The 17,599-nt window shown below is 45.6% G+C and overlaps 1 protein-coding gene across 6 annotated transcripts in view; it reads left to right on the plus strand.

The window, feature by feature from the left end:
- The window catches only part of LOC144689692 (follicle-stimulating hormone receptor-like), a 203,983-nt gene that overhangs the window by 142,113 nt on the left and 44,271 nt on the right, over positions 1–17,599 (plus strand). For 4 of the 6 annotated variants that reach the window (XM_078556999.1, XM_078557004.1, XM_078557000.1 and 1 more), the window contains exon 4: positions 2,981–3,055. The exons of 1 other annotated variant lie outside the window; for it this stretch is intronic. In XM_078556999.1, coding sequence (XP_078413125.1) covers positions 2,981–3,055 — 75 coding nt within the window. Of the gene's footprint in view, positions 1–2,980; positions 3,056–17,599 lie in introns of those variants that run through there. One more of the 6 variants, XM_078557005.1, reaches the window with a different exon arrangement.

Raw genomic sequence — 17,599 nt, forward strand, 5'->3', positions numbered from 1 at the left:
ATGGTTCCTCTGGGATGTACAGATAGGGCTTAGCCCAAGGCACCAAGGCTGGTTTAGTTGTATATTGGGGGAAGGAGGAAGATTGGAAAAGCAATCGTGATAGGGCATGTGATAGGGGGTTGTTTCTGCAGCCACAGACATAAATCCAGGATGGCATATTACCTCTATGAGCAGCTACATAACACTCTGACAGGGGAGGATGAACAGCCAGTGTTGGAGGTCCAGATTGGTAACAACGCCATTGATAGAAAGAATGATGAGATCCTGCAGGCAGAGTTTAGGGAGCTAAGGAAGAAACTAGCAAGCAGGACATCAAAGCATTATTTCCAGGACCACATGCTAGAGAGTATAGAAATGGGAGAATAGAGCAGATGAATGTGTGGCTGGAGGGATGGTGCAGGAGGGAAATCTTTAGATTCCTGAGACATTGGGACCATTTTTTCCCCAAACCAACCCCCCTGCCCCCCACAGGGCCATCTGCCACTTGGTTTTATGTTCTGCTTTCACAAAATGTTGACCCTTGCTCTGCTGTTAACACCTTCTGCGATCTTACCCTTATGCCACTATCAGCACCTTGTTTACTTTTTACCACTACCACTGACACTCCCTTTGTCTTGTGTCCATGACATTTTTGTCAGTCACTCCTTGGCTGTCATCTATCCCTGACCTTTAATCTTGTCCCACCTGCTTCACCCCCTCTTAAACAGTATAAAATCCATCACATTTCTACTTCTCTTTAGCTCTGAAGAAGGGTCATATGGACTTGAAACATTAACTCTGTTTCTCTCTCCACAGATGCTGCCAGACCTGCTGAGTTTTTCCAGCATTTTCTACTTTCATTTCAAAAAAGGGCATGTCTGGTTACCAGGATTTTAGGAATTAGAGGGAAGGAAAGAAAGGAGGATGGGTTGCAGCATTGAGTAAGGAGAACATTACAGTTCTGGAGAGAGTGAATGTCCTAGAGAGGCAAGAACAGAATCTATTTGGTGAGAGCTAAGAAACAGTAGAGGTAACATTACATTTCTGGGCATTTTCTACAGGCCACTTTCTGGTGGGAAAGAGATGGAAGAAGACATTTGCAAGGAAATTACAGAGAGGTGAGGTTGTTATACAATTGTTAAAATGGGGCACTTTGATTACCCTATTTTTTTTATTCATTCATGGGATGTGGACGTTGCTGGCTAGGCCAGCATTTATTGCCCATCCCTAATTGCCCTTGAGAAGATGGTGGTGAGCTGCCTTCTTGAACCGCTGCAATTCATGTGGATTAGGAACATCCTAGGGAGGGAGGGAGTTCCAGGATTTTGACTGAGCGACAGTTAAGGAACTGTGTGAAGGCATTAAAGAGGGTGCAGAAAAGATTTACAAGAATGGTTCTACAGACGATGCACTTCAGTTACATGGATGGATTAGAGAAGCTGGGACTGTTCTCCTTGGAGAAGAGAAGATTAAGAAAGCAGATTTGATAGAGATGTTTAAAATCATAAAGGGTCTTGACAGACAGGGAGAAACTGCTCCCATTGGCAAAAAGATCAATAACCAGAGGGTACCATTTTAAGGTGATTGGCAAAAGAGCAACTTTTTTACACAGTGAGTAGTTAGGATTTGCAGTGCACTGCCTGAGAGTATGGTGGAGGCAGATTCAATCTTGGCTTTCAAAAGCAAATTGGGCAATTATCTGAAGAAGAAAAAATTGTGCTGCGGGGAAAAGGCTTGTAGTGAGATTAGGTGGTTGCTCTTCCAGACAGCCGGCAATGGGCCAAATGGCCTCCTTCTGTATTTTAACCATTCTATGATTCTTTGATGCTATTTATAGTCCCTATTCAGTCACCTGACATCACTTCTTTCATTTTGTGCCATTTCAACCATGAAATATTGCAATTGAGGCATTCCAAAACTATCGTTATTTTTAAAGCATCTTGCCATTTACCGCTGATTCTGGTAACAGGCTTGTCAATTTTCTCACTTTTATGTACCTCATTTAAACCTATCTTTCTGACTAACTTTTTTGTCACCCATCCTATTATCTCCATCAGTGGCTCAGTGTCATATTTTTACTTTGGCCTCTGTGAAACACCTTGGTATGTGCTTCCCTGTTGAAGGTGTTATATAAACGCAAGCTGTTGCATGAAGTGGTGGTTGCAGATGCACATCAATGCATAGATATTTATAATTTAAGTATGTGGTCAGCAATTTGGTACGTAATTTCACTTTGCTTTCACCATGGCATTGCAATATTGAAATACGTTTCTACAAAATAAAATGTTATTTTGCATTTACTGATTTTTCAGTCTTGAATTTTTTTGACATATTGCTAATAACATTTTGCACTGGTATTCTCATGTATGCGAAATGCAGAATTTATTCCATGCTAATGAGATAGCAGCCCAGCAGAACTACTTTGTCATGAGCTAGTTATGGTCAAAATTCTTTAAATACCTGTGCATTCAATCTCTGCACAAGTGAAGGATGATTGTAACCATAGCTACTCATACAATTGTTGTATGCATTAACATGGTATCATCCTACGGGATCAAACTCCACCACAGGAATGCAAGTTTATTTTAATATTTGATGAAATATCACATAAGAAAGGTTTATCCCTCCAGTGAAGGAGAACTGCATTAATATTTCACCTGTCGTATTTCTGTCTGATGGTTCAAATTGAGAATCCTGTGCCTGATATAGTAAGTATAATGGTTTAACAGTGCTTCAGGGTTTAAGAAAAATGCCAAATAAAGTAGTAACTCCATAGATTTTTTAACATCTCCACTGTTTAGATTGTAAAATGTGATGCATATAAATAAATGATTTTCTAAACATGCTTTATAATGGCTATAACCAATAGTGCGCTATGCACCAGGATTTACAATATAATCGGTTCCATTTTAACTATGCCATATTAACAGTATATTTATGCTGAGCAGCTTACACAATAGAGCAATAATCAATCACTCTATTCTTTGTTATTGTTTTACAGAATAATTGATAAAGCAAAGCTTCTTGCACATATCGAACAAGGAGCATTCGGAAATCTTCCCCATCTAAGATACATGTAAGAGAAATTCTTCTTTTTTGACAAACTATATACTATGTATATTTGTGTCAGTATGATAAAACAGGCCTTACTGTCGCAATCAATTATCTAGCAAGATAGCTCTCAAAGTTTGTAGCTGAAACTTAAAGGGAAGGGGAAATAAAGCAGATGTTCTATATTTTGTGTTGAACATAAAATCCAATGGCCCTGATAGTTACATGAAAATGGGCAAGATGTGAGTGAAGCCAGAAACTACCGAAGAACCCAGAGTTGGGGACGCAGAGATCCTGCCTTACTGAATGGCAGGACCTCATTGTAAAATTTTTCTTCTGTTTCCCACCCAGCAGCCGACCTATTTGGTATGCTGGCTGGCTGCTGGACAGGTAAACCGGCCCCCTGCTGATTGATTAACTGAGTGAAGGAAGACAGTTTGGAAACTTGTAGTAGGGACCTCCAGACCACATTGCACTACCTGTTTGAATCTCAAGCTAAGCAACTGGAATGGGCCCCACTGGGATGTGTGGGAAGACATAGGGCAGAATTTTATCCTTCTCAGGCAGGCTCGGTGGGGGTGGGCGGGAGTGGTCGGGAAGCTGACCACCGCCTGCGATTGGGCTGCAACTGCGATTTCACCCTGGTGGGCCAATTAAGGCCCGCCCAGCGTGAAACGTAGATGATCTTCCAAGTTTTTCAGTTTTACCCACCCTGGCCTCCTCCTGACCATGGTGGTGGGAGTTAATATTGAATCTAATATATTTATATGTTAAAGATCTTGCATAGAATCTGCAATTCCTATTATTGTCACTTCCTTTCACATTTCAGGCAGCATCCTTTAGTATATGCTCTAACGAACCTTGTGCAGTGCTACTCAAGAACACTTCTGAGACAGAGTTCAGATATCACACAGACACACCTGTAAATTTTATGCCTGTTTCAAAGGAAGCAATACTTTTCAATGTACAGAGAAACATCTCCATCAACAAACTGACCCTCTAATTGATCTCAGTCATCACATTATTAAGAAAAGATCGTGTGGCCTCTTCATTGACTTGAAGAACAGTCTAAGAACAATTAGCCTCAACAGAAGGAAGACACATTGCTGCCTTAAAGAAACGTGTACACCGCGGCACATTGACATCAAAACCATTCATGCAATGCTTTATAATGTATGGCTCTGTTATTATAAAACAGCATATTCTCTGATCAATGATGAGCAGTACCACAGGAAATTAGTATAATTAGAACAATCTAGACCACAGACCAGAACAAAGTGACCAATTGACCTAATTTAGCAAGAATACCCCTCAGAGTAAATACTATTGTTAAAGTTGACCACACTAGTGTCTGGAGATGGAACACATTCAGCTGGTAGCGTGTTTTCCTATGGTCATGTGGTCGTAGATCGGTACTCAGTCTGTTACAACATGTCTTCAATGAGGTTGCGCCAGGCTTCATGGGCCATATGTCCACTGGTGACATGAAAGGGTATGCTGTCAAGGTGGAAACCCAATCTGCTGAGTTTTTGGTGGATTGGCAAATGTATAGTAGATTGAATTATATAAGGCATTGGATTCCCTACTCCCACCCCCACTCTGGCTAGAAAGTCAGGGGAGAATCCAACAGGGGAAACAATGGCTACCCTGCAGCCATTTAACGGCCAATTGGTCATTGATGGACCAGAGATGGGATTCCGCCCTTCTGGATCAGGACGTCCCACCTTATAGCTCTTCAGGATGGAGGCATGTGACATTGGATCAGGATTTTGGTCAGTGTTTGAGGATTTCAGCAGATGCCAAGCTGGCAGGCTCTGGTGAGGGGGAGAAGCGTAGCCTGTCACCCAGGGGGTGCCGTTCACAGTGTCATCACTAATTGTTAGAGCCAGGTTTTTATTTTTCACAATGTAGTTCAAAACAATTTCTGTTAGCAAATTGTTTCATATCATAAAAAGGCAATAAAGCTACCATTAGGCCAAGCTAACATTGTACGTTTGTACTGAGTTTCTCACTTTCTTATGCATCCATTTAGAATGGGAGCAAAGGAACTCTTAACATGACAAAGGCTTTGAAATGCATTTATGATCTTTATGGTGTAGTGTTTTATCACTCACTCATTTCCCATTACTACATTTTTATTGACTCTTTTGGCAAATTTGAAGGATTTTTTTTTAGTCAAGTGGCTGAAATCTGGGATTTCATGGTTGGAGTGAAAACAAGGCTACTCTTGTTGCATTTTTTCTTGGTTTGATGTGTGAAACCTTTAGGAGTTTTGATTGTGGCATGGAAATTGTAAATTTCACATTGCATATGAGTCCTGCTGAAGTATGGAAATATATATAAGGAACAAAGGACAATTTATCCCAGAGGCTTTAGCACATAGTGTAAGCTAACAGCCCAGTTCAGTGCTGAGTGAATGTGGCACTGCCAGAGGTTCCATCTTTTAGATTACAATAGTGTCTACACGTTGAAAGTGCTTAATGTGGAGAGCTAAGGCACCTCTGGAGGACGTGAAAGACGCTTAATAAATGCAGGTTTGTTTTTACTTTCTTTTATGAGGTCATGGCATGGTTGACTAATAAATGTGGAAAAAGATTACCAGCAATTACTCTGCAGCGTATAATCTTGACCTTATTTACCTGATGTGTGGCTCTGTTGGGTGGTCTTCTCTTCAGGTTTATTTCAGTACACTATCTCCTCCCACATCTGTCCCTGGATGTCTAGTATTGAGACTGACCACCACCTATTTACAAGCAGGATGCACTGCCATCTTGTAAGGAGCCTATACTGAATGGGGGGGGGGAGGGAAAGTCAAGAACCCTGGACTAAGATGGCCCTGTAGAAAGCTGTAGAATTAGTCCAGTTCACAATGGCTCATTTTCCCTTTATTATGGACCAGATCTTTCATTTCATCTCCAGCGTCAACAGTGAACAAATTTTCATCTGCCTTTTCAGACATAAAGCCACTGACCATCCGGTCCTACTTTCCCCTTGCATTATAGAATCATAAATATCCTACTGCCCACCACCCAACGCCCTCTCGCATGCACCCAACACCACACCCCCCCACTCACCCACTCCCTGCCCCCTCCAGTATTACTGGTAATGCAGTTACAAAAACACAGGGCCTGGAGCAAACTTTCCACATGTTCTAGTCCCAAACCTTAAAATGCATCTGAGTGTTTGCGCAGCAAGCTTATACAGTTATCTTGTAGAGAGAACAACTCCATGCCCAACAAATGCCATATGCAGCTGGCAGGGCTCCAACAGAGCAATAGAGCTGGCACGAAAGAGGAATTGAGGCCTGAGGCAGATCAGCCATGATTTTATTGAACGGAGGGGCAGGCGCTTGAGAGGCTGAATGGCCTTCTCCTGCTCCTATTTTTTATGTTCTTATAAGTGACCCAGCAAGGGAAAATGTTTGGTCATTCCTTGGTATTCTGAGGTCGCCAAAGAAGGCGTGCTGAAAGAAGAACCAAATCCGATCACAGTGTTACAGAGAGAATTTATTGCATTGTGGAGATTATTGTTTCTGAAGAACACAATTTAAATTTTAAAAGAGGATTATAATGAGCTTCATTGAACTGACTGAATATAGCATTTTATAAACCTTATCAGATCTGCAGGGAATATAAATCAGAATAGGATCTAAATATGCTAATTAATCAGAAATAACCTTTAAAAAGTCGCTTATTTTGAAGAACTAATGGGTAAAATAGGTTTGTAAAAGATTTATTAATACTATTGATATTCGATGAATGAAGTCATTAATTATACCTTTATAGCAGTCATAATTAGGTATATCACAAAAAAATTACAACATTTAATCTTAACGATTCAGCTAATATTTTTCATCAATAGCATCTTAATATATTCAGCTGATTAAGTTGTACATTGCATTCATATTTTATTATTACAGTTGTTACCCATAAAATTTGCATGTTAATGAGAATTAGTCACCATCTGCCACTGAAGCATTATAGTTACTAATCAGCTTGATAGATTTGTTGAGACAATGTTATGCTACACATTTTACATAACCTAATCAGCAGCAGCAAAAATTCCAAGGCCTAAAAGCTCAAGAGCTGAGAATGATTGATTTCTACCCAATTCAGCCCAAGCAAAGCTTGTTTAACTTTTTCAGCTCTGACCAATGCCCATCTTCCCTTTTAAGAACAACGCCCACCATTAGAAATTCTTCGGCATGTCTTGTAGGTCATTGCCACATTTTCCACCACACAAGCACTCTATTACAGTCAATATAATGCAAACTACAGAGAATATTTGCATAGCTTATTACCATGATATATGAGGGCACATTGATCACATGCTAAGAAAGTGAGGCTGGTATGTTGCGAGCTTTGCACTCTCACAGCTGGTGAACATCTGCCAGTGTGGGGGCCATTCACAGCAACCTCCCAGTCCAGATTGTATCTGCAGCTGAGTGTTCACTGAATGCAGGGGTTGGGAAACACTAAAGCATTGCTTCAAGATGCCTTTACAATTTCTGCAAATGGTCTTGGTGGCTGTTGGAATAGCGCCATGGACTAGCGTTACAATTGTTAGTCATGGGGCAGAATTTTCCATGCCCACTGGTGTCGGGTGTGTTTGGCGGAGTGAGCGGACAATATGGTGAGAAGGCCAGAAATCGGTTTCACGACGTCGTGAAACCAATTTGCGATTATCCGCTCAGCCTGTCAATAGAAGGCCACGTTTCCCACCATCGTATGTCGGGAACCTCATTGTAATACATCTGCGTATCATTTTAAGGCCTGCCCTCCTGATAAATCCCTCTGCTGGATCAAATGCCCACATTGGTGGGAAAACATGCCGGTGTAGAACACACCTTGACAACTATGACGTGCAGAAGTTAGGACTTACCGCCAGGGCCTTGCTCATGTTGCAGATATCCGAGGAGCAGAAGATGCTAGAGTCCGACAGCAATGGGACCTTGGAGGAACGTCCATGGCATGCTGGGTGGATTCTCATGGACGTGACTCCACTGCGAAGCAGCTCATGGAAGTTGGAAAGTCACTGTTGAGGGTTATCACACAACGGATGATGGTCATTGGGGTGGAGGGGAAGGTTCCAGCTGTGTTTAGGAGAGGAAAATGTACCGGGGGGTGGGGGAAGAAGGCCTAGGATCGACTAGGAGAGGAAGAGGTGTCGGGGTGGTGGGGTTTGGGAGTTGGGGAGCGAAGGTGTCGAGGTGGGTGAGGTTGGGAGGGGGAGAATGAAGGTTTCGGGAGTAAGGTTGGGAGGCGGGAACAGAAGGTATCGGAGGGAGGTTGGGAGGGGGCGAGGGAATACAAGGGAGGAGGGGTAATGGGGGAGAGTTGGCAACTGAGGAGGTAGGTGTAAGGGGGCTGTAGAAGGTGTAAGGGAAGGAATTTGGAGTGGGGAAGGAGTGCGGAGAGGGGAGGGAATCTGGGAGAGGAAGGAATGTGGTAATGGGAGGGAATAAGGGTGCAGGAAGGAGTGCAGAGAGCGGAGGGAGTCCGGGGGAGGAAGGAGTGCAGAGAGGGGATGGAGTCCAGGGGGAGGCAGGAGTGCCGAAAGGGGAAGGAGTAAGGCTGGAGGAAGAAGGAAGGCTGAAGGAAGAAGTAAACTGGAGAAAAGAGTCCGGAGGGGGGAAGGACTAAGGGTGGCAGAAGAAGTAAGGCTGGAGGAAGGAGCCAGGAATGGGGGAAGGACTAAGCGGAGGGTTAGTCCAGGGTGGGGGTGTGGGGAGAGGACTAAGTGGGGGAGTCCAGGGAGAAGGGGTCCAGAGAGGGGAAGGGGTCCAGAGTGGGGGATGTACAGGTGAACATGCAAGGGAGGGCACTGATGAATCCATGACTGCCTCCTGGGGAGCAAACTGAGGGTGGGCATGGTATGAGAGAATGGTGACAATGACCAAGGGCAGAGTGAGGCAGTAGGGTGGGAAGAGTGACAGTTCGATGGTAGTGGTAGAAGGGACAACAAGAGTGGATGGTGGGGACTTGGAGGCAGACACAGACCCTTGGGGTGGGAAGGAGGAAGTCGGGGAGGTAAATAGGGGTGGGATTTTTGGGAAGGAAGGGAACGTGCACGTTTACCTGGACATCGCTGAAGGAAAGGGCATGTGGCTGGTAGGAGAGGTGGAAGGTGAGGCCAGGAGGTCAACATTGATGAGGGAAAGGAACTGGGTGACTGGGGGAGAGGAAAAGACGGGAGAGCACATGTAAAACTGAATCCAGACCATGCTGTCTAAATCAAAACTGAAACGAGAGTCGTGGTGGCCGAGATCAGGTGCTGCATGGGAGTGAGATCAGTGGGTGGGCGGAGATGCAGGTCAGCTCAGATGGACAACTGAAAGCAAACCCCAGCAGGCAGCATTGAAAATGCTCAGGACATTGAGGTGAGTATGATAAGTGAAGGATGCGCGTGCATGGGAGAGTGCTTGCACAGGGCCCTGAAAGGCCCTGCTACACACACACTTCTCCCTCAATCACTCGTTGGCCAGCTGCTCCCTCTGTGGTGACAGAGGATAAGGTTGAGGGGTTCACAGGGCAAAGGGGACTTGGGGAGAGGACAGCCTCTGAGATTCCAGAGTAGATGACCCAGGGGTGTACAGCTGCTGCTCCTCCTCCCTTTGGGCACCCAGGGGCTCCAGCCTGACTCCCTGAGGGGAAGGAGTACCTGGAGGGCTATTGAGGTGCCCTCTTTCTGCCTTGCATTGCCACTACAATGAACTCACCCATGGCTCCCGCGATGGAGTGCAGATCTGCACACATCCCCATGTTCTGCTGGACCAGGGTCTCCATGGCATCTGCCCTCCTCCCCATGCAGACCTCCGTACACACACGTGGGCACCACTTTATCAGAGAGCAGGTGGACGCACTGCTCCGACTCATGAGCCACTCTGTTGAGGGCTTCCTACAGCTCTGCATGACACTCCCACATCCACAAACTCTCCAGGTTGAAAGGTTAAACACAGCGGTTCATCATCTGACTCGGACCTCACAGATGCCTCTTTCCTAGTAGTTATCCGAGTGCCAGTGAGCTCGGTTGAACCTGCCTCCTCCTGCTGTGGACACGTGTCCATGCAGTGACCACAAGATCGTGAACCTGAGCCTGCTCTAGATCTAGGTACCACCGAGGCATGTGTCTCTACGCTTGTGGAGGGTGTGGGTAAGCGCTGTGATGGGTCTTCCAAGCTGCTTATTTCAAGCTCTTCAGTGTAGGAGGTGTCCTCTTGGCTGGAGATGAGGACCTGGAAGGATTTGAGGGACTGGCTGGCTGAGGGTCTCGGTCACTTGGCAGGATCCCTGTAAGCCAAAGTAGAGATAATTAGTGCATGGTGGCAGAGTCAAAAGCAGGAGAGAGAGCACCCACATTTGCCTTGAGAGAGGGATGATGTGTTGCAGGATCCTCATATGGGTGTTCACTGCTGACCTCACCGTCACCGTAGTCACGACCCATGTCCTCACTAATCAACGCGATGGCACGCTCCTCATAGTGAGTGAGGGGCCTAATGTGGGCCAGTCCACCCCCGGTCTGGGACCTCTCCCTGCTGATGTGAGCCAGCTTCTAAGCATGTAAACAGGTGGAGAGAGTGTGAGCAGGATACATGGCACTGCATGGAATGTTTGTGTGGTGAGTGGAGCCATGGTCAGGATAAGGACGGGAGCTCGAGAGGATATGAGCCTGATGGAGATGTGAGGGTGTGTGTGAGTGTTAGTGGGGGTGTCCCTTGAGGTGTGAGATCCCTGCCGATGTGTAATGGGTTTGTGAGTGTGTGAGTTGAGAGTGATGAGAAGAGTGACTTACCCTGGTGGAACAGATGAGATCATTCATCCTGTTGTGGCACTGGGTGGCTGTCCTCTTTTGCAAGGCATCGGCACTGATCACTGCCTCCCATGCTGGATTGGTGATGTTGCTGCCCCTCCTGTGGTCAGAGAGGGGGTAGAGGCCATCACAGCGGATCTCCACGGTGCACAAAAGGCACTCGAGGGACGCCTCCCTAAACCAGAGGGCTGCAATCCTTTTGCCTTTCAGGGCCATCTGTCTTCTGTGCAGCCTGCCCGCTATTTAAACAGCGAGTTTCCCGGGAATGCATAATTAATCCAGTGGATTTGGGACAATACAGCATGTGAAGCCGCCATTGCAAAATATCATTTTACCCACCCACTACCGCACTTAGTGCAAATCTGGGCCAATTCCACCCATGGTCTGCTGCATAGCAAATTATCTTAAAATGAATGTGTCATTGCTGCCACTTGAGATATAGGCATCAATTGCCATGATTCTGTTTTGCTGCTCATTGATCGCCCGTGCATCGATGGGATGGGACCGTTTGCAGTTCCTGAAAGCCATCGGCTTGTATGTTAGGGCCTGGATAGTCTTCTGGGTGCAGCTGATATAACGCTATAGACTCAGGGAAATGTGTGATGTGGAACAATTGCTGTGTCTTCTCATTCTGCTTCTAGTTTTCCACAGGGTAAATGTCAAAGGTTAGGGCAAACAATGCATCAGCGAGCTACTTGACACATCTGTGCACATGTGGATTGACTGATGGTGTTGCTATGGTTGCTTGAAAGAAACTTGAAGCATAACATTTCAGGCTGTAGGGACATTGATTTCCATTCCTGCAGTGGAGCTATCTACAGGTTTCTATTTGACAAAACAATTCTGTCACTTCCTCTACCTGCAACCATGTGTTCCTGAATTTGTATATGTGACAATGTAGGTGCATATCTTTCTCATATTGCTCCAAAAAAAAACTCAGAGGAAGGAATGCCTAAAGGATTTTTCCTTTCAGACTTTTAACAGTAACAAAAATAAATGCATAGCAAAAATAGAGTAGTAGCTTTAGGAGACTTTAATCACCCTGACAGGGGGCCTTTTAGCTCAGTTGGATGATTAGTGTGTGGTTCAGAATAACGCCAATAGCACGTGGCTCGATCCCTGATCCACTGAGGTAAACGTGGGGCCTGCCCCACAATAAAGTTATGGCAACCCTCGAATAATCCTGGCTTTGACCCAAAGAATGAGAATTACCCTGATATAGACAGGGAAAAGTATATAGGGTAAAATTTTTAGCTCGGCAGGTGGGTGCACCCGCCCTGACTGAACGTAAAATGACGCCCGATGGCGTCGGGCATGCGTCCCGATGTCATCACACACTTGCGCAATATTTTGGTTGGCGGGTGCGCTCCAGAGTCGGCAGCATGCCCGCCAATAATTAAAGCCATTGAAAAGTTAATTCAAAGAAATTTTTCACTACCCGTCCAACCTTACGGTTGGTGGGCAGGCAAAAAGGCCAAGCGGCGTTTGCACTTTTTTGGAAACGGGCGGGTGAGGTTTCCAAATAAAAATCAAATAAAAACTTTATTTTTTCATTAATAACATGTCCCTGCTCATGTGGCAGAGTCACATGAGAGGGTATGTTTCATAACATTTATAATGCCTCAGGGAGATTGCGTACATGAAAGTCGTGCTCGCTCGGCTCACACTCCCCCATCCCCCCCCCCCACCGGCTCACGTTTCACGCTGGGCAGGCCTTAATTGGCCACCAGCATGAAATTGCCTTCCAGGCCCGATCGCGGGCGGCAGTCAGCTTTCTGACCGCCCCCGCCCACTCCCGCCGAGCCCACACGTCAAGGACAAAATTCTGCCCATAGTGCTAAGGGTAGTGATGGAGAGGAATTTCTGCTTTATGTACAGGAGAACTTACTCAACATGTCTCCAGTCCAACAAAGAGAGAACCAGTTTGGATCTGGTACTGGGAGATTAAGTAGGGTAAGTCAAGTATATTCAATAGTAGATCATCTAGCTAACAGTGAACACAACATACTTCAGATTAAGTAAGTATAGAAAGAAGTTTTCGTTTGGAAAGGCATGAGTTAATCAAGGAGAGTCAGCATGGATTTGTTAAAGATAAATAAGGTCTGATTAAAATGATTGAATTCTTTGGTGAGTAGCAGAGAAGGGTGGTTAAGGTAGTGTAGTTGGCTCAGTTGGCTGGATGGCTGGTTTGTGATGCAGCGTGATGCCAACAGCGTGGGTTCAATTCCTGTATTGACTCAGGTCATCCATGAAGCCTTCTCAACCTTGCCTCTTGCCTGAAGTATATTGACCCTCAGGTTAAACTCACCAACAGTTGCCTCTCTCTGGTGAGAGAGCAGCCTATGGTCCTCTGAGACTATGGTGACTTTGAGTAGATGATGTATATATGGACTTCCAGAAGGTGTTCAGCAATTTGCCACACAAAGAGGCTTATTAAGCAGATAGAATTAAGGGGAAAATGGCAGCCTGAACATAAAGTTGACTTAGTCACAGGAAGCAAAGGATAGTTGTGGATCGATTCTTTTGGATTGGGGATGGTTTGCAGTGGTGTTTGCCAAGGTCAGTTTTGAGTCCAGAGTGGAATTTCGTGCTCCTGCCTGGAGGCAGGCTGGGAGGTGGGGGAGGCAGTACAATGGGGCGGGAAAGCATGTGAAGCAGAGCCCCTCACTTTTCCTACTGCCCCCAATTAAGCTTGGGGCAGGAAGAGTCGAGGGCAGCCTTCCCACCCAGAGGCTAATTGAAGCCCTTAAGTGGCCACTTAAGGGCCTTGTCCCTCTGGTGCAGCTGGCATGTAGACAAACAGCCAGGTAAACCCTGGCTGGCAAGCCTGAGGCCTGGTGGGGTTTCATCCTTCTCGGACATTCTGTGCCCAACAGACGGGCACACCAATGGCAAGAAGGGGCCCACAGGAAGCACATCCCTGCCCTTCACAACAGTCCACCTCCACCTTCCTCACCAGGGCCTCCCTGAATGGCCAAATGATCCACCCTGCTTTGTCTGGGGGCTCCAGCAACATACTTGACTTACCCTACTTAATCTCCCAGTACCAGATCCAAACTGGTTCCTTCTTTGTTGGACTGGAGACATGTTGAGTAAGTTCTCTTGTACATAAAGCAGAAATTCCTCTCCATCACTACCCTTAGCACTATGGGCAGAATTTTGCCCTTGACGTGTGGGCTCGGCAGGAGTGGGCGGGGGCGGTCAGAAAGCTGACTGCTGCCCGCGATCGGGCCTGGAAGGCAATTTCAGCCTTGGGCCTAATGCAGTACTAGCAGTGATCACTGCTCCTGGTGACGCTGAGGCCAGCAGCTCTCAGAGGCGGGATATCTGGTAAATGCAGTGGGAAATTTCCACTGGTGGAGCTGGCAACCCCGATGGCAGCCAGCGGGCTGCCTCATTGGGATGTAATCCGGAAAGGGCTCCTGGAAATGGCTGAGGTGGAATGGCCCCACTGCTGTGACCGTTAAATTCCACCCCATCACTTTTTTCTGTGCTTAGGAATGGCTTGGACTCAGATGTAGGGAGCAACATTATAAAGTTTTCAGGTGATAGCTATAGGCTTCATGATGACTGAGAATGGCCAAATGGAGAAAAGTATGGTCGATGGAATTCAACATGGAGAAGCGAGAACTGATGAACTTTGGGAGGATTAATATGGAGAAACACTATACTATAAATACAATGATTTTGAAGAATCTTGGGACTAGATTTTGCCACAGAGGTGCAGGCGGGGTTAGAGGGAGGGTAAGCTGGTAAATTCACGCTGCAGCATGTCAGGCTAGTTGCCCGATACATTGCCACCTCCACACGGTTTTTCCAGAAGCGACTTCGCAGGGAGAATGGCCACCTGCCCAATGGTGGTGGGAAGACAGTCAGTGTGAGGAAGCAGTCACTTGTGAGTTTGTTTGAGACAGTATTTCAGTTTTCTTAAAAGTGCACGGGACCCACACTGTGTCAGCACCTCATCCAAACAGATGAGCCGGCTGCGCAGAGGGAACCCCTTCACTAAAGCGGCAGACATTAAATCCTCTGTATAAAGTCACCATGACTCACCATGGCTTAAGCAGAGCACTAGGATTGGGAGTGTTGATGGAGAGGGTGGGTCTTGTAGAACAGCTTCTTCATCAAAGTGTAAGGGAAATTTGGCAGTGGCCATAGTGACCAAGTCTGTATTTCAATATGGGGGTCACCAGTTCCAATGCCCATTAGAGCAGTGGGGATGGGCAGCATCTTTTAAATGGAACTGCTATATCTATCTCCTGCCTCCTGATCATGCCCACCCTCTGTAATTGGATGAATATTGAAGAGGTGACTTATTGGTCGCCCACCCACAAAATACTGACACGCATCACACTCCGACCTCCAACGGGGTCGGAACCCAAAAATGGTCTTGACGTAAGGGCACTAGGTTGGGGGAGAGAATGGCGGGGGGCAGGTAATCTGTCCCCCTCTAAAGTCCACCCCATTGTGGCCAGTTCTGGGCACTACACATCAAGAGTGTTGTAAAGGCATCAGAAGTGGTTCAGAGCAGGCTTATCATGATGAAGGACTTCAGTTATGAGGAGAGGGTGGAAAAGTTAGCAGCGTTCTCCTTGGAACAAAGAAGATTAAAAGGAGACCTAATAGATTTACACATTTATCAATGCATAATCTTGTTACCTAGGAACTGTTGTTGGTACGCTAAGCAGAGGGAAAAGTTTTTGTAAATAATAAAACTTGCTTGTTATGTACAGTTTAGGACCTGTTATTTAGCCAATGCCAAGGGTACAGGCACATCTCAATGGAACAAAAATTCTGGAATTTCATCCCTGTGCCAGATCTGCACCTGCATCAGACCTTGCACTTATTCTGCATTGGCTGCACAGGAACCTTCCAATGGCCTACAGCACAAACCTCATTCAAACATTTATTAGAGGTATTATGGTGAAGTTTCCAGGCTGCTTCAAGAACTGTCAGTTTGCAGCAGGGGCACCAAACAAAAAGCTGGAGTAGACAGCTCTGGCACCGGTGCAACCCCTGGAACTTTTTAAAGGTGGCCTCATTGTCCCACTGCTTTTTTGTTGTGACGTGTGGGTTTTAGTATTTCTGTGGAGAAGAGCAGCCATTTGGAGATATTCTTTCTAGAACTCCAAACTTTATGCTCATTTTCCAACACTTTCGCCCTATCTGCACTCTCAAGCCAGACCACTAGAAATTGCACTCTTCCCTTATCTTGGTACATTGGAGCATGCACCAGGCTTCAGCACTTATATGTTAATACGTGTGCAACACAGGTGGAGTCCAGTCAGTGTGCTGGCTGAACAAAGTTTCCTTGTGTTGGGGCGCACCAAGCATGTAGTTTAATCCCCTTAGTTGTTTTGTGTCCTGTGAGTAACAAATCCTCTTAAACAGGTTATAGAAGGAAAATAAACTGCATATAGGAGGAAAATACAAATCTGAAGTACCACTGAAAAGAAGTTGCAGGCTAAATAAGAACATAAGAAGTAGGAACAGGAGTAGATCATTCGGCCCCTTGAGCCTGCTCCGCCGTTCAATAAGGTCATGGCTGATCACGCACAATCCATCACCCAAATGGGAATTACTGTCAAAGTGCTGACAACATTCACACATGACTCAATTCATTCAATAAATGTTATGAAGTTGATTTGTATGTTCTGCTGAGGAATTTTTCTCTGTGCAGAATAATAATGGATATTGGTGCTATTGGAGGAGGTGTTAAGGATGGTATTGTGATTTGGGACCTTATTTTTCTGAATGTTGACAGAGGGGTTCCTTAAAGGATCGGGTCAGATATTTAGCAATCAATACCCTGGATTATCGCCTGGCACACCAGTTTTCCAGATGATACTCGTGTTTTTGGAGCTACTTCCTTATATTCACTGCCTTTCTCCTGCACTTTGAGGGCTGGATTTTCACTACTGAGGCGGGTGGCTCAAGCTGGGAAATTTCCCGACTCGGCAGCTCCATCTCGGTTGAAAGTGCCCCGTCAGATTCAATTTTGTTCTGCGATGGCAGGTAGGGTTAGGCCGGCTAGCCCCAGAAGCAGATTGAAAGCATCCACAGGACTGACAAAGGCAGGCTGGTTAACAGGCTTGCCTCAGCTCTCTGGGACTTTGTCTCAGTTGTTTTGTTAAATTTTAGGCCCTCTAGCCCTTACCCCTTGCAACCCATCCACTCCATATCCCTCATACTCTCCACACCAACTCATGACCCCCACCCACTCCCTGGCCTCATATAGCCCCCATTCCAACTCAATGCCAATCTTTGCCAACTCATGCCAACCCACCCAACACCTTTGGCCCTTATATCCTCCATGCTAACTCACCTAGTATTCACCATGGGTAAACCTCAGGAGCCATGTTGAGATGAAATAAAGTAAAGGTCTAGCATTGTACAGTCTTCACTATATTAAGAAAAATCCCATTCTTGAAAGTCCATTCAAAGCTTTTAGATCTCCTCAAGTGGTGAATATCTTATAAAGGCAAACTTTCTATTTATAGCCCCTCATCAAAGACAGATAATCCTTTGATAACCTCTTTGAGCTGTCAATCAAACTGTCAACCTAGAAACCATCCTCCCCCACTCGTTGAGATAATTATAGCTTTTGGAAATCAACCAAGCATTCATAAAGAGCCCTTAGGGAAATGTCAATAAACAACTATTGTAACTGCTAGAACAGAGTATTTTTTACTCTGACTGACACTGGCAGCCTTTTTCTTATTTTTTAAAGTGCTGGGAATTTAAGTAACTTCACATCATG

This window comes from Cetorhinus maximus, chromosome 14, assembly GCF_964194155.1.
Source record: "Cetorhinus maximus chromosome 14, sCetMax3.hap1.1, whole genome shotgun sequence".
Taxonomy (NCBI): domain Eukaryota; kingdom Metazoa; phylum Chordata; class Chondrichthyes; order Lamniformes; family Cetorhinidae; genus Cetorhinus; species Cetorhinus maximus.